Source organism: Pyrus communis, chromosome 4 (assembly GCF_963583255.1).
Source record: "Pyrus communis chromosome 4, drPyrComm1.1, whole genome shotgun sequence".
Taxonomy (NCBI): domain Eukaryota; kingdom Viridiplantae; phylum Streptophyta; class Magnoliopsida; order Rosales; family Rosaceae; genus Pyrus; species Pyrus communis.
Window position 1 is genome coordinate 574,738 of NC_084806.1, and position 20,376 is coordinate 595,113.

Genomic DNA, 20,376 nt, shown 5'->3' on the forward strand with positions numbered 1-20,376 from the left:
TCGCCAAAAACTTGACTCGTCTGATCAAACTCTTCAGTTAATATTGCTATGAAGCAGAAAATACAGTACGAACTGGTGCAAGAGCTCACACATTCTCAAACATCACTTATGGCTCTCACGCCACACAGTAATAGTAATTGAACTCGATGAAACCTATTATGAGGCTCAATATAAAAATAATACACGATGCAACTATCTGAGGATGGTGGAATTTAGGGTCTAACGTTTAGGATTTCATGTCATCGGACAAAATTGATACACAAAATCTTACGTTCTAGGTAGTGGTATTGAGAGAAGTCCAAACTGAAAAATCCATAATGTGATTTTTGCTGCATGCATGCACGTAATGCATTGACGCCCTACCAAACCCTTAGCCCCTAACCCTATTAATTAGTTTTTACACCAATACAATCTTGAAACAAAAATACAACACGTTCTTGTGTGGTTTGAATTTGAATAATTGCATGAGTTTGAACTTACGTATTTGTGTCCCTTATATTTATGCCATAGCAATCTTTTTGGTTTGTTTAAATTGTACATACCATTCTAGTTAAGGAATGAATGGACTGTGGAGGAAGCCTTTCTGCGGGAATAAAGATTTGCATGAGTGCATGATATCTTGAAGACAGACATGCTAGACTACAAAGTAAATAAAAGAAATAAAGGAACCTTGCGTGCGTACCCAAGCATGACGCATGGCATGCTGCTTTCGTATCTCTCTGTACATTTCTTTGCTAACTTTTGTCGATTACCCTACCTTGAATTTAGAACAAGAATCATTTCAAAATATATAACACCTCAAACGAACACATTGGAATCGAGAGTGATGGGTGGCAGATGACAATAGTATGCAAGTTTCAATTGCTTTACGTATAATTCGGTTCAATACTTGACTATTTTTTGAGAGATTTTACAGATGTTTTAATTGAAATCTTGATAGTTAGCAAATTTCGGTTATAGAATTCTTTACAGTTGCTTGTTAATATAAACAATGTAATTCGAATTCAGATTTCTTATTAGCTTGTGTAGCACTGTGCTTAGTTAATTTTTCCACATTGCTTGCAACATTTCATTAAAAACAAATGATTTCACAAAGTTTACATATTACGTACATTTTCTGAGAGGGTACCATTGGTCATTCATTCGAAAAAGGAAAAAATAACAGAGATTCATTTAATTGAAATGAAACACTATGTAAAACACTGTTTTTTCAATGCTTAATATTATAAGGTTCATTCACTTAATAATATTCTTAATGTGTCAATCCTTACCTTACCTTATACGATAGAATTTTAATATAAGATTAAAAAAAAAAAAACTATTGAAAAAAGAAACAGTAAAACATGAGTATGCCAAAATAATGGCGATATTTTAAAAGAACTGTGGAAACTCAAAAAAATTTGATAGCCTCTTTTTCTCTTTCTAGGGGGAGATTTTGGACATAGTCCGTAACCAGCAACTAAATAAAAGTAATGTAACCATATAATTTTAAAACAATACATCGCACGTATATGATTCATAAATCAATTGAAATCAATATAAAAAGTACGGAAACAATACGTACTAACATCGTTATGGACGATAAAATGTGCCAATAAGAAAAATATTTAAACACGTAGCTTCAAGAAAATGTTTCAATACGTAACCCATAAGAAAAATATATTAATGTGACCTATAAAATTTTTTAGAGGCGTTGCACGGCGAAATATTTTCACAAAGCAAGAGTATATTCGTCAGGCAACGTTTTGGTGCCCGGGAAAAAAATTGGCGCATATCATGTGTGAAGGTTTGCTCGACGAACCATCCATGTTTCGTCGAAAAAAGGTGTAATTTAGGGTTTAGTGTTTAGGATTTCATTTCATCGGACAAAATTGATACACAAAATCTCACGTTCTAGGTAATGGTATTGAGAGAATTCCTAACTCAAAATCAATAATGTGATTTTTGCTGCATGCATGCACGTAATGCATTGATGCCTATAGGCAAAGCTACGTAAGGGCAAGGAGGGGCGCCCACCCCTTCCCAAACCGAAAATCAAACCCAGGACCGGTGGTTCTACCCCTTTGGTCCCATCTAGTTTTCTGGTGTTATGGGTTTCCTACACGCATACCTTTTTTTTTTTTTTTTTTTTTTTAAATACCCAAGCTTTGCATTTTGTAGCTACTGAAAAGTAACGAAGAGGAAGAGAGAGGAAGAAGATAGACTTTCTCTCTCACCTACCCTACCTCACCCCGCCCCACGTGCCGTTTCAAAGTTACGCATTTTGATTTGGTTTTTCAACTATTGTATCCAATGTTTGGGCCAGATAGCTAGCTATTTAATGTGCTGATTATATTGAGATTTGTTTTGTTTTTTAATTATTGTTTGATTAATTTGCCACTTTTTCAATATTTTTTAGCCACTTTTTTGAAACTATTATTTATCTTCAAATTTACTCTAAATTCATACGAACTTTAAAAAATATTTTGTAAAGTATTACAAACTTGTAATCATTTGAATTTTCATCTCTTACTGTCAAATACAACAAAGTAATAAAAAATTTTGTCGATATTTTTATATATTATATGTTTTATAGTCAATTTTCTTAGATATTTAATGTATATAATAAATAGACACTTACTTATACAAATATAATAAATTTTTTCAAATTCGTCTAGTCCACTTAGGTTAGCTCATGTCCAATTCCTACTTCGAATATTTCGGTTAGTGTAAATTCTTCTACAAATATTCTGGGTAGTTCACATATTCTTCATGTAAACCCTAGACTTAGGCCTCGAATGGGTGTCCACATTTTTTGGGGACCTTGAAGTACCGTTTAAATTTCGCCTCTTCTCCTGACAATTATTGACTTCGCCATTTAGACTCATTGGGTAGGTAATCGAAGACAATGATGGAGTTTTGGATGCTATAGAGCGTTGTGGTTCACCTCAAGGAAAAGTGAGCGAAGATATTACAATCACCAATTGCGGGGAAGTTAATGATGGCGATAATGGTGGCTTCGACGTCGGCATGAGGTTTTCTGTGTGTTTTTTTTAATTGCTACTTTCTCTGCTTTCTTTCGGTGCTTGATTTCCTTTGTTTTTTTTTTTTTTTTTTTTTTTTTTCTCTCGGTGTTTTTTTTTTCTTTCCTTCCTATGCCGTTGGAAGGTATGATGTTGTTTGAATTTTATGCAATAAAATGATCAGTTAATAATTTATTTTAATAAATGCATTAACTCTTAATATTAACTCTTCACCGCCTCCCACTTATTTCTCTCATCCCCATCCCCCGGCAGACCTCCCCCACTGCCCTCTCTTTCTAATCTCCATCCCGCCGGTGACTAACTGATGATTTGAAGAAGAAAAATATATATATACTTCATTAAATATCTACAATATTTGGTGAACATTTTACAGCCTAAAGAAAACCGACCTCATCTCAATCTCATTCTCGGTTGGTCCTTTTTTTGATAAAACAAATTATAAGCAAATAATTTATTACTTTTATTAATTAGAAGAAGATTAAGGCAAAAATACGAATGGGAGATTGATGTAAGCCATAACACAGAAGCACATGGACTACCTTGACTCAGATGTTCTGCTTAATTTTTTATCAGTGGTCATTCACCGGTGGAGATATTTGGTCAGCTATCTCCCTTGTTGGAGATATTATGATTCTGCCTACCCCTATCCTGGGGTTCCCATCTCTCCTCTCCCTATACAATTTTCCGACTAGCTGAAATAAAGGGTATTTTCTTGTAACCATTGAAAAATGCCTACAGACTATCACTGATAAAAGAAAGCAACGTTTGTTTTACCAAAAAAAAAAAAAAAAAAAAAAAAAAAAGCCAAGGAAGGAAAGTTTGCACAAATATAGGTATGCATGTATAAATGTCTCGATCTTTTGCGTGCTTAAGTGTGTAAACAGATACATATAAACTCAACCTAAGCATATAACAACTCAGTTTCTAATGGCATATTTGGTTTCAAATTTAACAAATTGAGGCAGAAAAAAGAGATACACCCTTAAGTGTTGGTGGTGAGATTGCATTTTTATTTGATGTAGTGCTTACTGCATTCGATATTTGTAGGAATTCACTGCTGTTCTACTGGCACATTGCCCTAGCCTAACGTATAATCAAGCAATGCTTATTAATTATAAAGGAATTTCGCTATCGTTTTCGAGGTTGGTTTGCCGAAATATTTTCAGGATAATTGCTTTACCTTCTTTAACTTTCCAAGTCACCGTGATTGCGATCCCAATCCGGTGATTGCTCAATGTTTAGTGAGTTGTATTTAATAATCATTCGAAAATAATATATAACAGCTCATGCACATTGCATGTTCAAAGGACGCACATGTCGCGCACACTAAATGCTCAATACAAACACTGATCTGCTAAGTACTAAAATTACGATAAAATTTAACCGAATAAACCGCAAACTGTACAAAACTTAAAACAAACCGAATTGCAACCAATGCAATAGCAACTACTGATAGTTGTAGGAGTAAAAATATGGCCCGAAAGGACTCATGCCGGCACATCCTTGTGCTGGTATCATATTCCATAGGCCTGATTAAACCTGCCTTTCTAACTCCTCCAGTCTTCCGCCACTTCATCCTCGAATTCAAGAGTTCGCTGTAGTGCCTATAGACAGCTGTCAAAGCATTAAAAACGCCAACAAATGAGAAAGATTTGAAGGCCATGAGAATGGATATCAAATGACAACTGCAGTGAAGATTTAAAAGCATCCGTTGGCTGATTGCTCAATGCCCTGTACCTCTCCTAGTCCTTGTAGTACATTGTACATATATACAGTCGCAAGAGAGAGAGAGGTGATTGAGTGATGATTCGATCAAGGGTGAGAGATGGTAGCTGGTACTGGTGCTTCTGCTTTCTTAGAGAGAGAGGAACCTAACACATTCAGTCTTGGACTTATTGACATAGATCAACCCTAGACTAGTATTACTAGTAACTATTATGAGAGGGCTTGCTCCATGTATAGTCATTTCTACACAGAGACCCGTCAACTCAACTCAATTCTTAAACAAAAAATGTATGTACAATTTAAGCCCAATTAAAAAGATAATCATGACACATGGGAAATTTAACAGCTATCCATAGATATTTTCTGTTTGACTAGTGAAGTGGGTTGGGAACCAAGCAAGCTTCCACTGGTTTAACGAGTGAATTCTTGAATTTGAATATAATATTGCATTTCAACTGAATCTAAAATTACATCATCTCAAACACATGTAATTAGTCAGGTTCAAACCACACAATAACGTGAGGTATTTTTTCTTTCAAGATTGTCTTGGTGCTAAAACTAAAAGGGTTCGGTAGGGCATCAATGCAGTTGGGTCATGCATGCAGCAAAATCACGTTATTGATCTTTCAATTCATAAACAAACCCTTCACGTTTCCAAAAAAAACAAAAAATAAAAAAACAACAAGCCCTTCACTTTCTGTGTCACACGAAAGTTGTACAGCATACAAACTCATACAATTCAATTTTTTTCCCATCATCATCTTTCTCTTTGCTACTTTTAAAGTACCTAAAAATTAATATGAAATAACACCATGCATGCTATAGACTCATAAAAAAGGGATCGAAGAAGGAGAAAGGAGAGGATTTTTGGAAGGTAGCGAGTAAAAAGCGCAACAACTCGAAGAAGAGGGCTATCCACCAACCACTCACAACTAATTATTATACTTAAGATGTGCTATCCACTCTTCTCGTTAATTTCTGTCATTTGATATTCTTTACTTTATTTGATTCGACAACTGCAAATTAAGAGACGACCACAAATTGAGAGGAGTGATTGATCAATGTATGGATTTTTAGTATTTAAATATAGGTAATTAACATTTAGGCCGTTCACAGTGCGTCCAAAATTTAAGATAACTAGAAAGCTATGCCTACAGGTTGCTCTGAATTCGCAGGTTACTTCATGTGCATCCACCAGCTCACATTATATGCAATTAGGCATGCACTTGCTCCCAAGTACACATTCCTGTCTGTTCCTTTTTCTCAAATTGTTCAACTTCTTTGTTTCTTTTGATTGAGAGGATCATATTCACACCACGAGATCAAGAGGGCCTGGCAGGTTGAGCATTGCACTCCATGTATGATCTTACCCGCTGTGTATTTTCGATTTCATATGATATCTCACACCTACACCTCTCTTTTTCTTAAGGGCACATTTTATCATCCATAATAAGCCTTTTCCTTATATCCAAATATGTTATATAGCTTCTTCTTTGGTGTTCCAATTGGAGAAAAATTGGGATGCAATTAAGGTGGTATTTCAAAAAAATAGTATTGTTATACTAAAAAGTTAAAATACATGAAAGTGTATATTTGCTTACTATACCATTATTTTAAGAGGCAATGTATATAAGTAAACTTCTTTCCTGCCAATTTGGCAATGGCCATGATAATCTCCTTAGTTAAATAATATGTAGAAATTGTTTAACTGGAATGCTCATTCATTAACCCAACGTATAAGTAGTTTGAAGTGTAAAATGATGTTCAGAATACAAATAATATCACAATTATCCAAAATATATCAACTATTATTAACACGTCAACAAAAGTCTACGATTTCGCCTTAAATGACATTTTCGTAAATTCACACTTAAAATTATAAAAATCGTGAAATTTTGAGACGGGTTGTTACATCAAGAATATAGGAGAAAAGAGCGGTGAGTATGAAATTAACTAACTTCTCAATTAACATGATTTTTTTATCTTTTAGGTATTTTGATGTCTAGCAAATGCAAAGAAGTTAAAAATTAGAATAATTTTGACTGGAAAACGATTTCCACACTCCTTTTATCACCATGCACTTCTTTAATTTGTTTCTATCTCTTAATTCACTACTGATTAATTCAGTTAAAAGAGAGTGCAGAGACAGAACGAGAGTTCAAAAATCATTTTTCGTTTTGAATTCTAAATTTTATTACACAGAAAGTCAAATCAAATGTGCTACATCCACATGCAACCAATGATCACGAAACACACTGTCACGGTGGCTCCTCTTATTAACTCGCACAATAATTATCCGTATTATTGGAAGAAAATGTGCATTAAGATTAAAAGAATAAAATACATTGACAAAACTAAAGGAAATAATTCAAGTTCTTCACCACATTGGCCACGAACGATAGTACAAATCCCCAAATTTTTGTAGCAAAAACCATTTCAATTGGCAAAGCAGAAGAACCAAGAAGAACTGATCCATTCATTCTCTCTCTGGTTGCTTGCTGTTAGTTCCAGTAACGGCGTCCACAGGAGGCAGCGTCTGCACAAAACGCACAGCGAGGTGAGTGAAACATTTCGTCGAACACCTTGCGTGCAAATATTCAGAGTCAAATTAATAACATATATTAAAGGCATATATCATTGGTTTCGTGTGTGAGACAGTGACAGAGAATGAGAAAGTGAAAGAGGACAGAGGAGAGAGGTCGTACTAGATCAGGCTTGTAGAGATTGTGGACGACGGAGGCCCCTGCGAGAAGAGAAGCCACAACGACGACGGAGGACCAAGCCAGAGATGGAGTGCCCGTTGGCGGCCTCCCTCCCCCAAATTTCCGATTCATTCCTAACCTAACACAACACAACACAATCGGCGGCGGCGCCTCAATTGAGATTCCGGCCCCGTTTTTTTTTTCTCTCCTTCTCTTTTTATTTTTTCTGTAATTCCCGCCCGCGGTTTTTTTGTTTCCCTAGCACGAACGCCGTGTTCTCTTAATGGGCTTCGAGCGAACTTCATTTTCCTTGGTGTAATTAGGGCCTTGTAACATTTGTTTGTATGGCCCATGTAACAAAAAGAAGAAATTTTTTTGTTGGTTTACTTTCTTCTCCACTTCCGGATTAGTATCGAACAATAAGTGACCATAATTTTCTTGGATCATAGGGCATCAGAGAAAGAGACTCATATTGGAGAAAATTTAGATTAGTTGGTGACCTAGAAATAGACAATTTTGAACTTTCAATTATCAAGAAACCTTGCAGAATCATTAAAAAAAATTGAGAAAATAGATGGAGAACGTTTAAATGAGAAGGTTGCTCACCTTTTCGAAATTAAAAAGGAATCTGTTTTTTTACTAGCATCCCAATTTAATTTTATGCTTAAGCAACTAGCTTCAAAGGTGCAATGCAACATTTTCGAAATTTCATATAACTTTTCATCTGCATATTCTAATTCATGATTTCTTAAATGTTTACCAATACACAAAATAAAGAAACATGTGAGTTTTACATGACAATTTGTAATTCGATACATGAAAACCCATGATTTAGATTCATTAGGGGCCACTTGATCTCATACACGTTCATTTTTTCTCTTATTTTCAAATTTCCCAATATGTAGACACGCATAACTCATTATATTATCGAACCCACTTAGTTTTGTGTATCTAAAATGAATAAAAACATCTATAAGCACAACAGAAGAATGTCAAGAAACACGAGGAGCAATAAAGACTGAAACCATGTCGGAACAGGGTGATTTAATTAATTAATTAGCATAAGCGAACCCAATTTATAGAGGGTTCAATAAATCTCTCTCATTACACAAGCACAGCCCACAGGCTCATCTCTTCCACACAGATTAAAAAATATTATACAAGAAATTAGCATTGTTTGGTGCATATGCATATACGGCGGAAGCCACGGCATTGTCCTCCACTGGAGCCCTCTAATTTGCAGGTGTCTACGCAGTTGTTTGTGAAGAAGCACACTCCCTTGAACTTGCTACTCGGATGAGAATCGCACGTCTTTTTCTCAGCTGCTCCCTTGCTAGTCATGCCACTCCTTCCCTCAACGGCCATTGGCCCCATCTCTGTCAAATTCCAACTCATTAAAATGACATCAATCTTTAGTTAAGATCATATTAAATAAGAAAAGAGATAAGTTTGAGATTGTTTATGGAAGGTTAAAAGTACCTTCTCACAATAAAATACGCTTCTAATTATGTCTAATAGAAAAATTTATAAAACACTTTTGGGTCGTGAAAGTGGAAGTACTTCATTTTCAATAAAAAAATTGTACGTATTTAAAGTAAAAGGCAAAAGCGTATATAAGCACAATTGATTCTTTCATACCAATAGTGGCTAAAAGTAGGATGAGAATGAAGGTAGCTGAAACAAAACGCATTGAGGGCTCCATCTTTGATTTGTGTGTACGTGTATATGTGAGTGTGTGCTTGATCTGTGCGTGTGTGCTTGTGTATGAAATAAACAGCAGATTTTGCTAATGCAAAGAACTATAACCATGCATGGCTTATATAGGTAAAGAAGATCCATCTCCGAAAACGAAGCTTAGCTCCATAGCCAAAATAAGCAGTCGAAAATTTCCAACTTAAAGAGGCACCACAAACCAACTTCCTATTTTTGTGAACTAACTTTCAGCTTCATAATTTAGGTTACAATAACCTACGTACATTTTTACATTTGGGTGATGTTATTCACACATTTTTACCTCTCACATTTTCCTCTTAATTTTAGTCTTCGGATCGAATGTCATTAAAAAAGATTAATAGACAAAAATTAATAAATATGTAACATAAATAAAAAGTGACGTGTGGATAACACTACCATTTTCATATACATAAGACCTTTTTAACAAAACCATAATATAGTACACTTCCCCTTGATCAATTTCATTATTTCTTTCTTGGTCCCCATTAATGAAAGGTACACCAAAAAAATAAAAACCTATATAAAAAGGTTAATGCGAGTGCTGTATATATGATTTAATTTCCATCTACAAATTCCATTCCACTTTTTTAGTTACATATACATAACACCTTTTTAACAAGCTTATAACAGTTAAGATTTCAAACTTAGGGTTAGAAACTTGCAATGATATTATTAATAAATATAATTTTTTTTAAATGCATACTATAGCAATACCACACAGAAGTGGGAGAAAATATGAAAGTGTTTATAAAAAAATATGTGGAATAGTCTTTTAAAATATGACTAAAAGGTCATGGGTTCGAGTTGTGGAAGCAGTCTTTTTGCAAAGTAATGGTAAGATTATGTACGATAGACTTTCTCGTCCCTCCGACTTTCGCAAATCGGAGAGCCTTATTATTGGCTTAAGGTCGCCCTTTTTCGTCATTTAAATATGAAAGTGTTTTAAAATGTTATCAAGAAAATATTATCTTAAAGAACTATTTCTTCTAAAATAAAATAAAAATATTAAGTCTTTCCTTAAAAGATGCTTAAGCAACTTCGAACCCTTTTCCTAATATTTTCTGGCGCATCAATCTCCCCTTGTCCTACATATTATTACTGGTTGAAGAGTCGAAAGAACTTAATACAACCGAAGCTTTGAACAAAAAGTTCCATCTCACATCGACAATGTGACTTAACAATCATGGTGATACAAACTAATGTGTTGAATTCACACTTACTGGATTTCTTTTTCAACAAATTCCTCGTCAAAACAGAGAAAAATAAGTTTCGCTATGAGCATTCCACAATAATTATCTTACACTTTTTCTTGATCAAAAGTCAATAATCGAAAGAGGTGTTTGTGATTATGTCTGGAATATTAATAACAACCCCGTAGAAAAGGATATGAGATAATAGATAATTAAAAATATGTAAGGTGCTGTGAAAACACTACACAAGATATAAGAATAATGATCCATGCATGATCATTCAATTTATTAGCAAAAATGAATACAGAATCATATCAATCGATCTCATTACTCAAGTATGATCCATATACAGCTTACATTTCTTTTAACAAATCAATTAGCACTTTTTGGTGCACATGCATCTACGGCGGAAGCCCTTGCATTTGCCTCCATCGAACTTCTCTCTTGCGCAGGTGTTTGCACAGTTGTTAGACGAAAAGCACATCCCCTTGAACTTGCCGCTCGCAGCCTCACAGGTCCTTTTCTCAACTTCCTTGCTTGACTTGGACTTTGCCTCAACACCCATTGGCCCCATCTCTATCAAATCCAATTTCATCAAGCATAAAGATCATTTTTTGTTGTTGTTGAATAAGATGCTTTATTCAAAACATCATAAGAAATTAATTAACAAAAAGAGATATAATTACCTGTAGTGGCCAAAAGCAAGATAAGAACGAAGGTGGCAGAAACAAGACGCATTGAAGGCTCCATTTTTATTTGTGTGTATGTGAATGTGTGCTTGATTTATGTGTTTGTGTATGACTTATTATATAGGGATCAAGGGCAGATTAAAAAGGATTCTTCTCCGCAAAGAGAGGTAGCTTCATACTCAAAATAAAAAGTTGAAATTTTCAGCTTAAGAAGCACCATAAGCCAAATTCCTATTTTTGATGACAAAGTTCTCCGCCTTACATTTTTCTGTGCATATTATGGTCTCTTTTTCAAGCACACTTAACTTTTACTTTTAAATGAATATTTGGATTTTAGGCACATTTTGACTTATTATTCACATTTTTATATGTAAATGAAGCGACAAATATCTCACTTAAAAGGACCATTTAACAAAACGATTTTTTTACACAGGTTTTAGTATGTGTATACCAAATTAACATAAATTATAGATCATGATTTGAACATTAGGTGTAGAGGAAGATTAAGTTGCTTTAGCTAATTTAGCTAAGCCTAATAAAATGAATCTTAAAGCAGAACTCTTGAGAAAATGATGATTAATTGCATTTCAAAAGTAGGGCATTAGAAATATTCAAATTCGTTGACAAATATAGAAGTTACATAGTACGACGTTACGAAATAACTCACGACGGTGGTACTTAACAAACAAGAACATTAAGAACCACAACAGGGATACGATGTTAACAACCCAACTGTGAATTGGGCCATTAGCTTATTCTAGCTAGTTCCACACTCGTACCAAAGTACCTACGTCCATGCACCCACGGATAATTAAGTGATAAGTGATCAGCTCATCACTAGCTTAATTAATTAGCTAATTAACAATGTCTAGTGCAAAAGCATCTACGGCGTAAGCCACGGCAATTGCCCCCGGGGAAGCCCTCAGTTTGGCAAACAGAAGCACAGTTACTTTTACTCACGCAGGTTCCTTTGAAACGGTTACTCTGAGACTCGCAGGTCCTACCCTCAGCAACCATCGTCCCTTTAAACAATTATTCCAAACAATAAATAGTTAATATGCATGCTTAAAATCGTAAATATTATATAATAGCGACGAGGTTATTGACAAGATCGAGGGAAAAGAAATATTACCGGTGGCCACCAAAAGCAGCAGGAAGACGAGGGCGGTTGGAAATAGACGCATGGAACGCTCCATCTTATATAATTTATGTGTCCATAGTCGGAACCTAGCAGCCCTTATATAGACTGGTGATTGAGAAGATGGGAAAAGATCATTTCCCGATCTTTTCTACCAAATCTTATAAATTTAGAGATTCGGATTCTTAAAATTTGATCTAATGGTTACAAGTATAAAGATTTTTAAAATTTATAAGAATTATAACCGTTAGATCAAATTTAAAAGATCGAATCTCCAGATCCCTTTGCCCGAGAAGATAAGATATGTGCATCTGCTGAGTAATATTACTGATGTGATTGGGCCATGCCGTTCACAAATAAACGACGATAAAGAAAGAGTGAAATAATAGGAGCCATGCATATTTCTGTGCTCAAATGAATGAGTGAGTCAGTACTTGCAGCAGTGACATGTCTTTCTCTGCCCTTTTTCTTTTCGGATCTTTCTCATTAAAATCCCACAATTAATTAATTTCGATATTTAAAATTTGATATAACAAATAAAATTATTATAATTTTTAAAATAATATTTTATTTGTAGTTGTTAAATTAAATTTTAAAAATCGAACATAATTAATTGTGTGGTTTTAATGGGAGAGATCAGGAGGGACCACTGCCCTTTTTCCCCCACATGACGACAATTAATCCAAGTTTTACAGTGCTGTGAAAAATGCTTCCTTTCTTCGCCGCTCCAATGGTAGTCATCAGACTCATCAATTAACTTGATCATGAACATGTTATAGCTAGTCGGGCTTTATAGTTTAGGGTTTAGCCATCTTCAAAATCATAACCTGTAAGATTGTTGGAGAATCGAAAAGCTTGAATTTAATTCATTATTTAGTACGAGAGAGAAGGAGATCAGTCTAAAAGTATTCCAATAAACATAGAATTGAAGTTTTTTTTTTCTCTTCTTTTTACAAGAATCAGTTAATAGTAATCTCTGAATTGATTACCACAAACACTACCGGTAGTAGCACAAGTGCCAAAAGTTTAGATCCGTCAATCTTGTTGTTGCAGACTGCTAACGTGACACCAATCTTGATGTTACACTCTTATTAAGGCTGGCTAGGTCATTGCAAAAAATTATCTCGAAAATAATTTCTGACCAAAGGTCATAATTAAAATAAGTGTGCAGAATTTAAAAAAAAAAGCGCCAAACTAGCTACTATTGTCATAAAAGTTAAGCAAATCTTAAATTATTGCAAGAAAATCTTAATTAAAAGTTTTTGATAATGTTCGCTTTTAATGAAAATTTATCCCTTATCTAACCTCATCTCTTAAAGACGTGGCAGGCCAATGACCTTTGGCTCATTCTTGTATAATAAGGTCAAACTAATGTTCTCATTCTGCTTTTGCAGGAGAAATTTTTTAATCTGTCAAGAACAAAATTCGGTACATTAAATTTCTTTATACAATTAATTGATTTTTTTTTTTTTTTTTTTTTGAAATTTTCAACCAGATGTATTATTTCACTTGGTGTAATAAACCATGATCCTGGTACAGAGAGATCTCTCCAGATAGAGCACCATATCTCAGTTAAAAAGACCGAGAAACTCATCATTTGTTGCATTGCGAACGGTAGGGTATTTTACAAAGACGTTCTGAAATATGGAAGTTACATAAAATGAACATATCCACAAGAGATTACAAGGTAACTCACGCGGTGATAGTTTTTTACTTAATAAACAAGAACAAAAGAACAATTAATGATAACCCAACTGTGAAAGATTGGGTTATTAATTTATTCTAGTAGCACACAAGCATGCACGGAATGATAATTAAGCGATTATTTAGTCTTAATACCCCCACATGTCACACATATATATCATACATGTATGATAATGGTGATCATCTCATTATTATTTGATAGCTAATTAACAATGTTTAGTGCAGAAGCATCTACGGCGAATGCCATGACAATGGCCTCCCTGAAAGCCCTCAGTCTGGCAAACAGATGCACAGTTGCTTTTACTATGGCAGTGTCCCTTGAACTTGCGGCTGTGAGCCTCACAGGTCCTACCCTCCACAAGCATTGGTCCCATTATCCCTGCCAATTATGGTTATTAAACAGTTAACAAGAGGCAATTTAGCTGGAGAAGAATATGCATATATTTAGGTTACCTGTAGCCCCCAAAAGAAGAACAAAGACAAAGGCAGTCGAAAAACGCTCCATCTTTCTATATATGAAATATACTGTATGAGTTAGATCGATGTGAAGATTAGTGACCTTGCAAGCCCAGTTATATAGACTTGTTGTGGAGCTGCCAGATCGGTGCTGTGCCATTCAGAACTATCGAGAAAATTAAACGTTACTAATTAAAAAAAAAAAAATTATAATAATTTACCCTATTTAAAGAAAATAAAAATAAAAAATAAAAAAACACAAACCAACCCAGAAACTCACCCCATCCCACCCCACTCCCACCTCCCCCGCAACCCTCCCACCCCACCCCCACCTCCCCTGCAACACCCCCCCTCCACCGGAAGCCCCCCACACATCTATGTCTTATCTTCTCCCTCTCTTCCACTCTCTTCACCTCCCCTCCCCTCCCTTATCTCTCTCCCCATATCAACCTGCACCCAACCCAACCCAACTTCAATCCCAAAAAATAAAAATATCAAAAATCAAAAAATGGAGGCCGGCGAAGGTAAGAGTCCAAATTAAAACCATATAAAAAACCCCAATTCAAACAATCCCAAATAAAAAACCCAATTCGGCGGAAACCCAATCAAAAAAATAATAAAAAACTGGATATATAAACCAGATTCAAGAACAATGGGCGCGGACAGCCTGGAGAGGCGGAGCAACAATTGTTTGGCTGTGAGATTAGGATTATCCTCGTTGTGAGCGGGTCGAACAGGACCAGAGAGGTGAAGGTGGAGAGGTGAGGGATGAGTTGAAATGGGTCGGATCGGGGTGGCGGTAGGGGAGTGGGTTGGGAAGGGAGGGGTAAAAGGGGAGAGACGACGAACGAGGATGAATGGGTTGGTGGGTCTCTGGGGAGAGAGCAGGGAGGGGAGGTGAAGAGAGTGGAGGAGAGGGAGAGGGTTCGGGGGGATGGGCTTCTGGGTTGTTATTTATTTATTTTTTAAAATTTTTTATAGGGTTAATATTATAATATTTTTAATGTATAAAAAATTATTTTTTTTCCAGCATAAATTTAGCAGCCACATCAGCTCTTCACGGACTAATATATGAAAAATGTAACGGATGTATTATATTGAAATAAAATAGTACGTGAGGTATGAAAGTAAAATTTTTTAAAGATGTTGTATGAAGTTATAATAAATCTCAAACTTGAGGTGATAGAATACAATTTATCCTATTTTATATGTTGGTACGATAGTTGGGGTTAAATTTTGAGAAAAACTAATAAAAATGTATGAAAATTTTAAGTTTTAATGATAAAAATAAAATAAAGAGTACAATGATTAATTTTTTAGTGTAAAAATGTGATTTTTCATTAAAGTAAACAGTACCGTGAGCTTTTCGTTAAAACTTTCTAAATTTGAAGTGTTAAAATACAAGGAGGATTCTCCTCCTCCTATTCTTATTCCCTTCTATCTTCTTCTCACACATTATTTTTTATCTTATTATTTTTATAAAAAATTAATATAAAATGTTAAAATGACTTAACTATTCAAATACAATAATATAAAAGAGTGAGATTAGGAGAGTAAAAAGTTCTTTTCTTAAAATATCCCAAAAAGATCTCACTTTCAGAGAGGCCCTTGACATATTCTTTTCTGCTCTCTGTTCACATATCATGTCGGCAATCCATGCTCCATTGAGCTGTCAAACGTCTTATTTTCTTCGCCAGTCCAGTGGCAGTGATCACTTTACTTCACTCGTGAATATCCTGCGCCACGTTGTATATCGCCTCGTCCTGTCTGCATGATTTGAACAAAATAGACAAGCTTCTAAGTTCCATGAATATTGAAGAAGAGGATAACATTTCTTTTGAGAGGAGTTTTGACACAACTGAAATTCTCTCTTCTAGATTCCTATCATTTTAAGAAGAATTAGAATACATGAGATTTTTTTTTTTCCTGAGTAATCTATCTTCTATTTCAAAGTTGATGACAATTTTTTCATTTTTTTTATTTTTTCTTTCAACATATTTTAAAGTGAATCATTCATTCCAATTTATGATTTTTTTTTTCATTTATTTGAAATTTAATGCATTAAGAGCAACTCTAGCGTTGGAGCTCTCTCTCCAGGCTATTCACTATTATATCCACCTAGTGAACAGTAACTGCCCTTAATGAGCAATAATCGTCTTTTGCATCTCCACCGTTACACTTCAATAGTCATGGCACTAGGCAATAAAATATTAGTATTTTTTTATTTATAAAATAATACAAAATAATTTTAATTGTAATTTCGGATAAGATATTTAACCGTTATCGTTGCGCCACGTGTCATTATCCGAAGTATTGTTAAATAATACAAAATAATTTTATTTGTAATTTTTGATAAAATTTTTAATCGTTCTCGTTGCGCCACTTGTCATAAAATCCGAAAAGACAATTATTGGGGATGAATTTCCGATAAGATTTTTAATCGTACGTCACGTGTCATTATCCGAAAATACAATTATTGGTGATGGATTTCTGATAAGATTATTAACCAATCACGTCGCGCCATGTGTCATAATATGTTTACAATCTTTGATGATAGATTCCCATCAGATTTTTAACAAATGACGGCATGTCACGTGTCATTATCAGAAAATACAATTATAGAAAAGTAAAAACAATTTTTTTTAAAAAAAATTCAGATTTTTTTTCGAATTTTTTACAATTTTTATTCAACTAATTAATCTCTGCAGTGGATATAAAAAAAATTTGAATTCCAACACTCCAGATTGTGCCACGTGTCACAATGGTAACTTTTCTTAATTTTAAAACTATTTTTTCTTTTATTTATTTATTTATAAAGCATATTAATATCGACCATTGATCTCAGATCGAACGGTGGATATTAAATAAGACTTTTTTTATTTTTTTTACTGTTGAGATCGAACGGATCGTGGGAAGCCACGTGGCTTCCCAACGGTAACTTTTGAATATGAAAAGGGAGCTGATTTTTCTGAAATTGTGTTGGCGACGCGCCCCCACGCGCGAGTGGGGTGCACGCGCCTGACAGAAAAAAAAATAAAAAAAGGCTTGACAAAGGCTGACGTCAGCCCTAGCGTCACATCCACTCGGGCTGGCAATTCTTCACGGGCCCGGAGCTCGGGCCTCCACCTCCACTCGGGCTCCTTCACGCTGGAGCCAGTCCACAGGGCCTCGGGCCCCTTTTCTCTGGCATGTCCCCCGAGCATAGAGTTGCTCTAAGAGATTTCTTCGGATCTCTCATCAAAACCACACAATTAATTAATTCGAATTTTTGAAATTTGATCCAATAGGTAAATTTATTATAACTTTTAATCGTTTGATCAGATTTCAAGAATCTAGATTAATTAATTATGTGACTTTGATGGGAGAGATCAAGAGGGGACACTTCCCCTTTTTCCCCACATGACGACAATTAATCCAAGTTTCACAGTGATGTGAAAAATGCTTATTTTCTTCGCTGATCCAATTGTAGTCATCGGACTCATCGCTTAACTTGATCATGAACGTGTTATAAACTTATAGCTGGTTAGGCTTTATACTCTAGGGTTTAGCCATCTCCAAAATCATAACCAGTAAGATTGTCGGAGAATCGAAAAACTTGAATTTAATTCATTATTTAGTACGAGAGAGAAGGAGATCAGTCTAAAAGTATTCCAATAAACATAGAATTGAAGCTTCTTTTTTTTTTTTCTTTTCTTTTTACAAGAATCAATTAATAGGAATCTCTAAATTGATTAACACAAACACTACCGGTAGTAGCACAAGTGCCAGAAGTTTAGATCCGCCAATCTTCTTGTTAAGACTGCTAACGTGGTGTATAGAATTGAAGCTTCTTTTTTTTTTTTCTTTTCTTTTTACAAGAATCAATTAATAGGAATCTCTAAATTGATTAACACAAACACTACCGGTAGTAGCACAAGTGCCAGAAGTTTAGATCCGCCAATCTTCTTGTTAAGACTGCTAACGTGACACCAATCTTGATGTTACACTCTTATTAAGGTATTGTCTCGAAAGTAATTTCTAACCAAAGGTCATAATTAAAATAGGCGTGTAAAATTAAAAAAAGGAGCCAAACTAGCAACCATTGTCATAAAGTTATGCAAATCCTAAATTATTTCTAAGGAAATCTTAATGAAAGATTCATGATATTGTTCATTGCCCTATTCTTATATAATAAGGTCAAACTAATATCCTCATTTTGCATCTATATAGGAAAAAAATTTCAATGTGTCAAGAACAAGATTCAGTATACTAAACTTCATAATACAATTGATTAATTTTATTTTTTTGAGATATCAAACCAGTTGTATTATCTCACTTAGTGTAATAAACCGTGATCCTCGTACAGAAAGCTCTCTTTACATAGAGCACCATATCTCAGTTAAAAAGACCGAGAAACTCATCATTTATTGCATTGCAAACGGTAGGGTATTACGAAGACGTGGTTCTGAAATATGGAAGTTACATAAAATGAACATATCCATAAGAGATTACAAAGTAACTCACGCGGAGATAGTTTTACTTAATAAACAAGAACAAAAGAACAATTAATGATAACCCAACTGTGAAAGATTGGGTTATTAATTTATTCTAGTAGCACACAAGCATGCACATACGTAGGTATCCATGCACGGAATGATAATTAAGCGATTATTTAATCTTAATACCCCCACATGTCACACATATACACATATACATGTATGATTAATGATGATCATCTCGTCATTAATTAATAGCTAATTAACAATGTTTAGTGCAGAAGCATCTGCGGCGAAAGCCACGACAATGGCCTCCAGGGAAGCCCTCGGTCTGGCAAACAGATGCACAGTTGCTTCTGCTCAGGCAGGCTCCCTTGAACTTGCGGCTCTGAGACTCACAGGTCCTACCCTCCGCAAGCATTGGTCCCATCATCCCTGCCAATTATGGTTATTAAACAATCCGAAATTAATATGTTAACAAGAGGCAATTTAGCTGGAGAAGAATACGCATATATTTAGGTTACCTGTAGCCACCAAAAGAAGAACAAAGACGAAGGCAGTCGAAAACAAACGCATGGAACGCTCCATCTTTCTATATATGAATATATGTTTGTATGCGAGAGGGAGGAGAGAGAGACCTGCAGTTAGATCGATGTGAAGATTAGTGACCTTGCAAGCCCTGTTATATAGAGTTGTTGTGGAGCTACCTGATCGGTGCTGTGCCATTCAGAACTATCGAGAAAATTAAAAGTTACTAATTAAAAAATCTATAAAAGATAATCAAGATAATCTAATTATATCCAAGTCATTCCCAGTCAGGACGCACTAGGGTTGAAAGTTGACATTTGAAACAGTGATATCATATGAGAAAAGATTATCTCTTATCTTATTTTTTGATACAATATTTTATATATTGATACAATAATTAACATTAAATTTTGAAATGTAAAAATATCTATAAAGGTACCCTTACAGTATCTCATGAGTCATTTCTGCTCTCTGTCCACATAATGTGTCGGCAATCCATGCTGCATTGAGCTGTCAAACGTCTTCTTTTTTACGCCACTGCAGTGGCAGTTTTCACTTTACTTCACTCGTTTATATCGCCTCGTTCGGTCTCGATGATTTGAACAAAATAGACAACCGTCCCCTAGTTTGGCACTACTGAATTTTGAAAAAAAAAATTACTTTTATTATGCTGTGAAAATAAATAATTATGAAATAAAACAGTAAATTATTTGATAAATTTTTCTGTAAAAATGCTTTTGAAAAAAAAAAAAAAAACTGTATTATAGTATTTAATAAACTTTTATATAAAACATATATGAGAAAAAGTTGGTTTTTCAAAGTTAGGTTTTGTAGCTTTGTGTTTTTGGCTTTTTTTTCCATCTAAAACTATGAAAAAAAGCTGAAGCTGAATGTTTATCAAACATAAAAAAGCTAAGAGCTTTTTTTTATAGCTATTTTTTTTTAAATTACATCAGTACCAAATTAGGGCTAAGTTCTATGAATATTGAAGTTAGAAGAGAATAACCTTTCT

The 20,376-nt window shown here is 34.6% G+C and overlaps 2 protein-coding genes and 1 long non-coding RNA gene across 3 annotated transcripts; all 3 read right to left on the bottom strand.

Annotated features, from left to right (window-relative positions):
• Nucleotides 1–11,624: 11,624 nt before the first annotated feature.
• Nucleotides 11,625–12,353, bottom strand: LOC137732258 (defensin Ec-AMP-D2-like). Its single transcript, XM_068471564.1, has 2 exons — nucleotides 12,196–12,353; nucleotides 11,625–12,085 (listed from the first exon to the last, which is right to left on the bottom strand). Exons 1-2 carry the CDS (start codon nucleotides 12,257–12,259, stop codon nucleotides 11,922–11,924), a joined length of 228 nt encoding a protein of 75 aa, XP_068327665.1. The 5' UTR covers nucleotides 12,260–12,353; the 3' UTR covers nucleotides 11,625–11,921.
• A 1,792-nt stretch (nucleotides 12,354–14,145) lies between these two features.
• Nucleotides 14,146–15,275, bottom strand: LOC137732259 (uncharacterized). Its single transcript, XR_011068322.1, has 3 exons — nucleotides 15,000–15,275; nucleotides 14,359–14,527; nucleotides 14,146–14,284 (listed from the first exon to the last, which is right to left on the bottom strand). It is a non-coding gene; the product is annotated as an uncharacterized lncRNA (long non-coding RNA).
• A 3,471-nt stretch (nucleotides 15,276–18,746) lies between these two features.
• On the bottom strand, nucleotides 18,747–19,519 carry LOC137732260 (defensin Ec-AMP-D2-like). Its single transcript, XM_068471566.1, has 2 exons — nucleotides 19,361–19,519; nucleotides 18,747–19,271 (listed from the first exon to the last, which is right to left on the bottom strand). Exons 1-2 carry the CDS (start codon nucleotides 19,422–19,424, stop codon nucleotides 19,099–19,101), a joined length of 237 nt encoding a protein of 78 aa, XP_068327667.1. The 5' UTR covers nucleotides 19,425–19,519; the 3' UTR covers nucleotides 18,747–19,098.
• Nucleotides 19,520–20,376: the final 857 nt, after the last annotated feature.

What these genes read in the sequence shown, in the direction of transcription:
- LOC137732258 (XM_068471564.1), bottom strand. Translation starts at nt 12,259, where the DNA reads ATGGAGCGTTCCATGCGTCTATTTCCAACCGCCCTCGTCTTCCTGCTG. An exon ending in GCTGCTTTTGGTGGCCACCG is followed by an intron (nt 12,086 to 12,195) that starts GTAATATTTCTT and finishes AATTGTTTAAAG; the next exon opens with GGACGATGGTTGCTGAGGGT.
- LOC137732260 (XM_068471566.1), bottom strand. Translation starts at nt 19,424, where the DNA reads ATGGAGCGTTCCATGCGTTTGTTTTCGACTGCCTTCGTCTTTGTTCTT. An exon ending in TCTTCTTTTGGTGGCTACAG is followed by an intron (nt 19,272 to 19,360) that starts GTAACCTAAATA and finishes CATAATTGGCAG; the next exon opens with GGATGATGGGACCAATGCTT.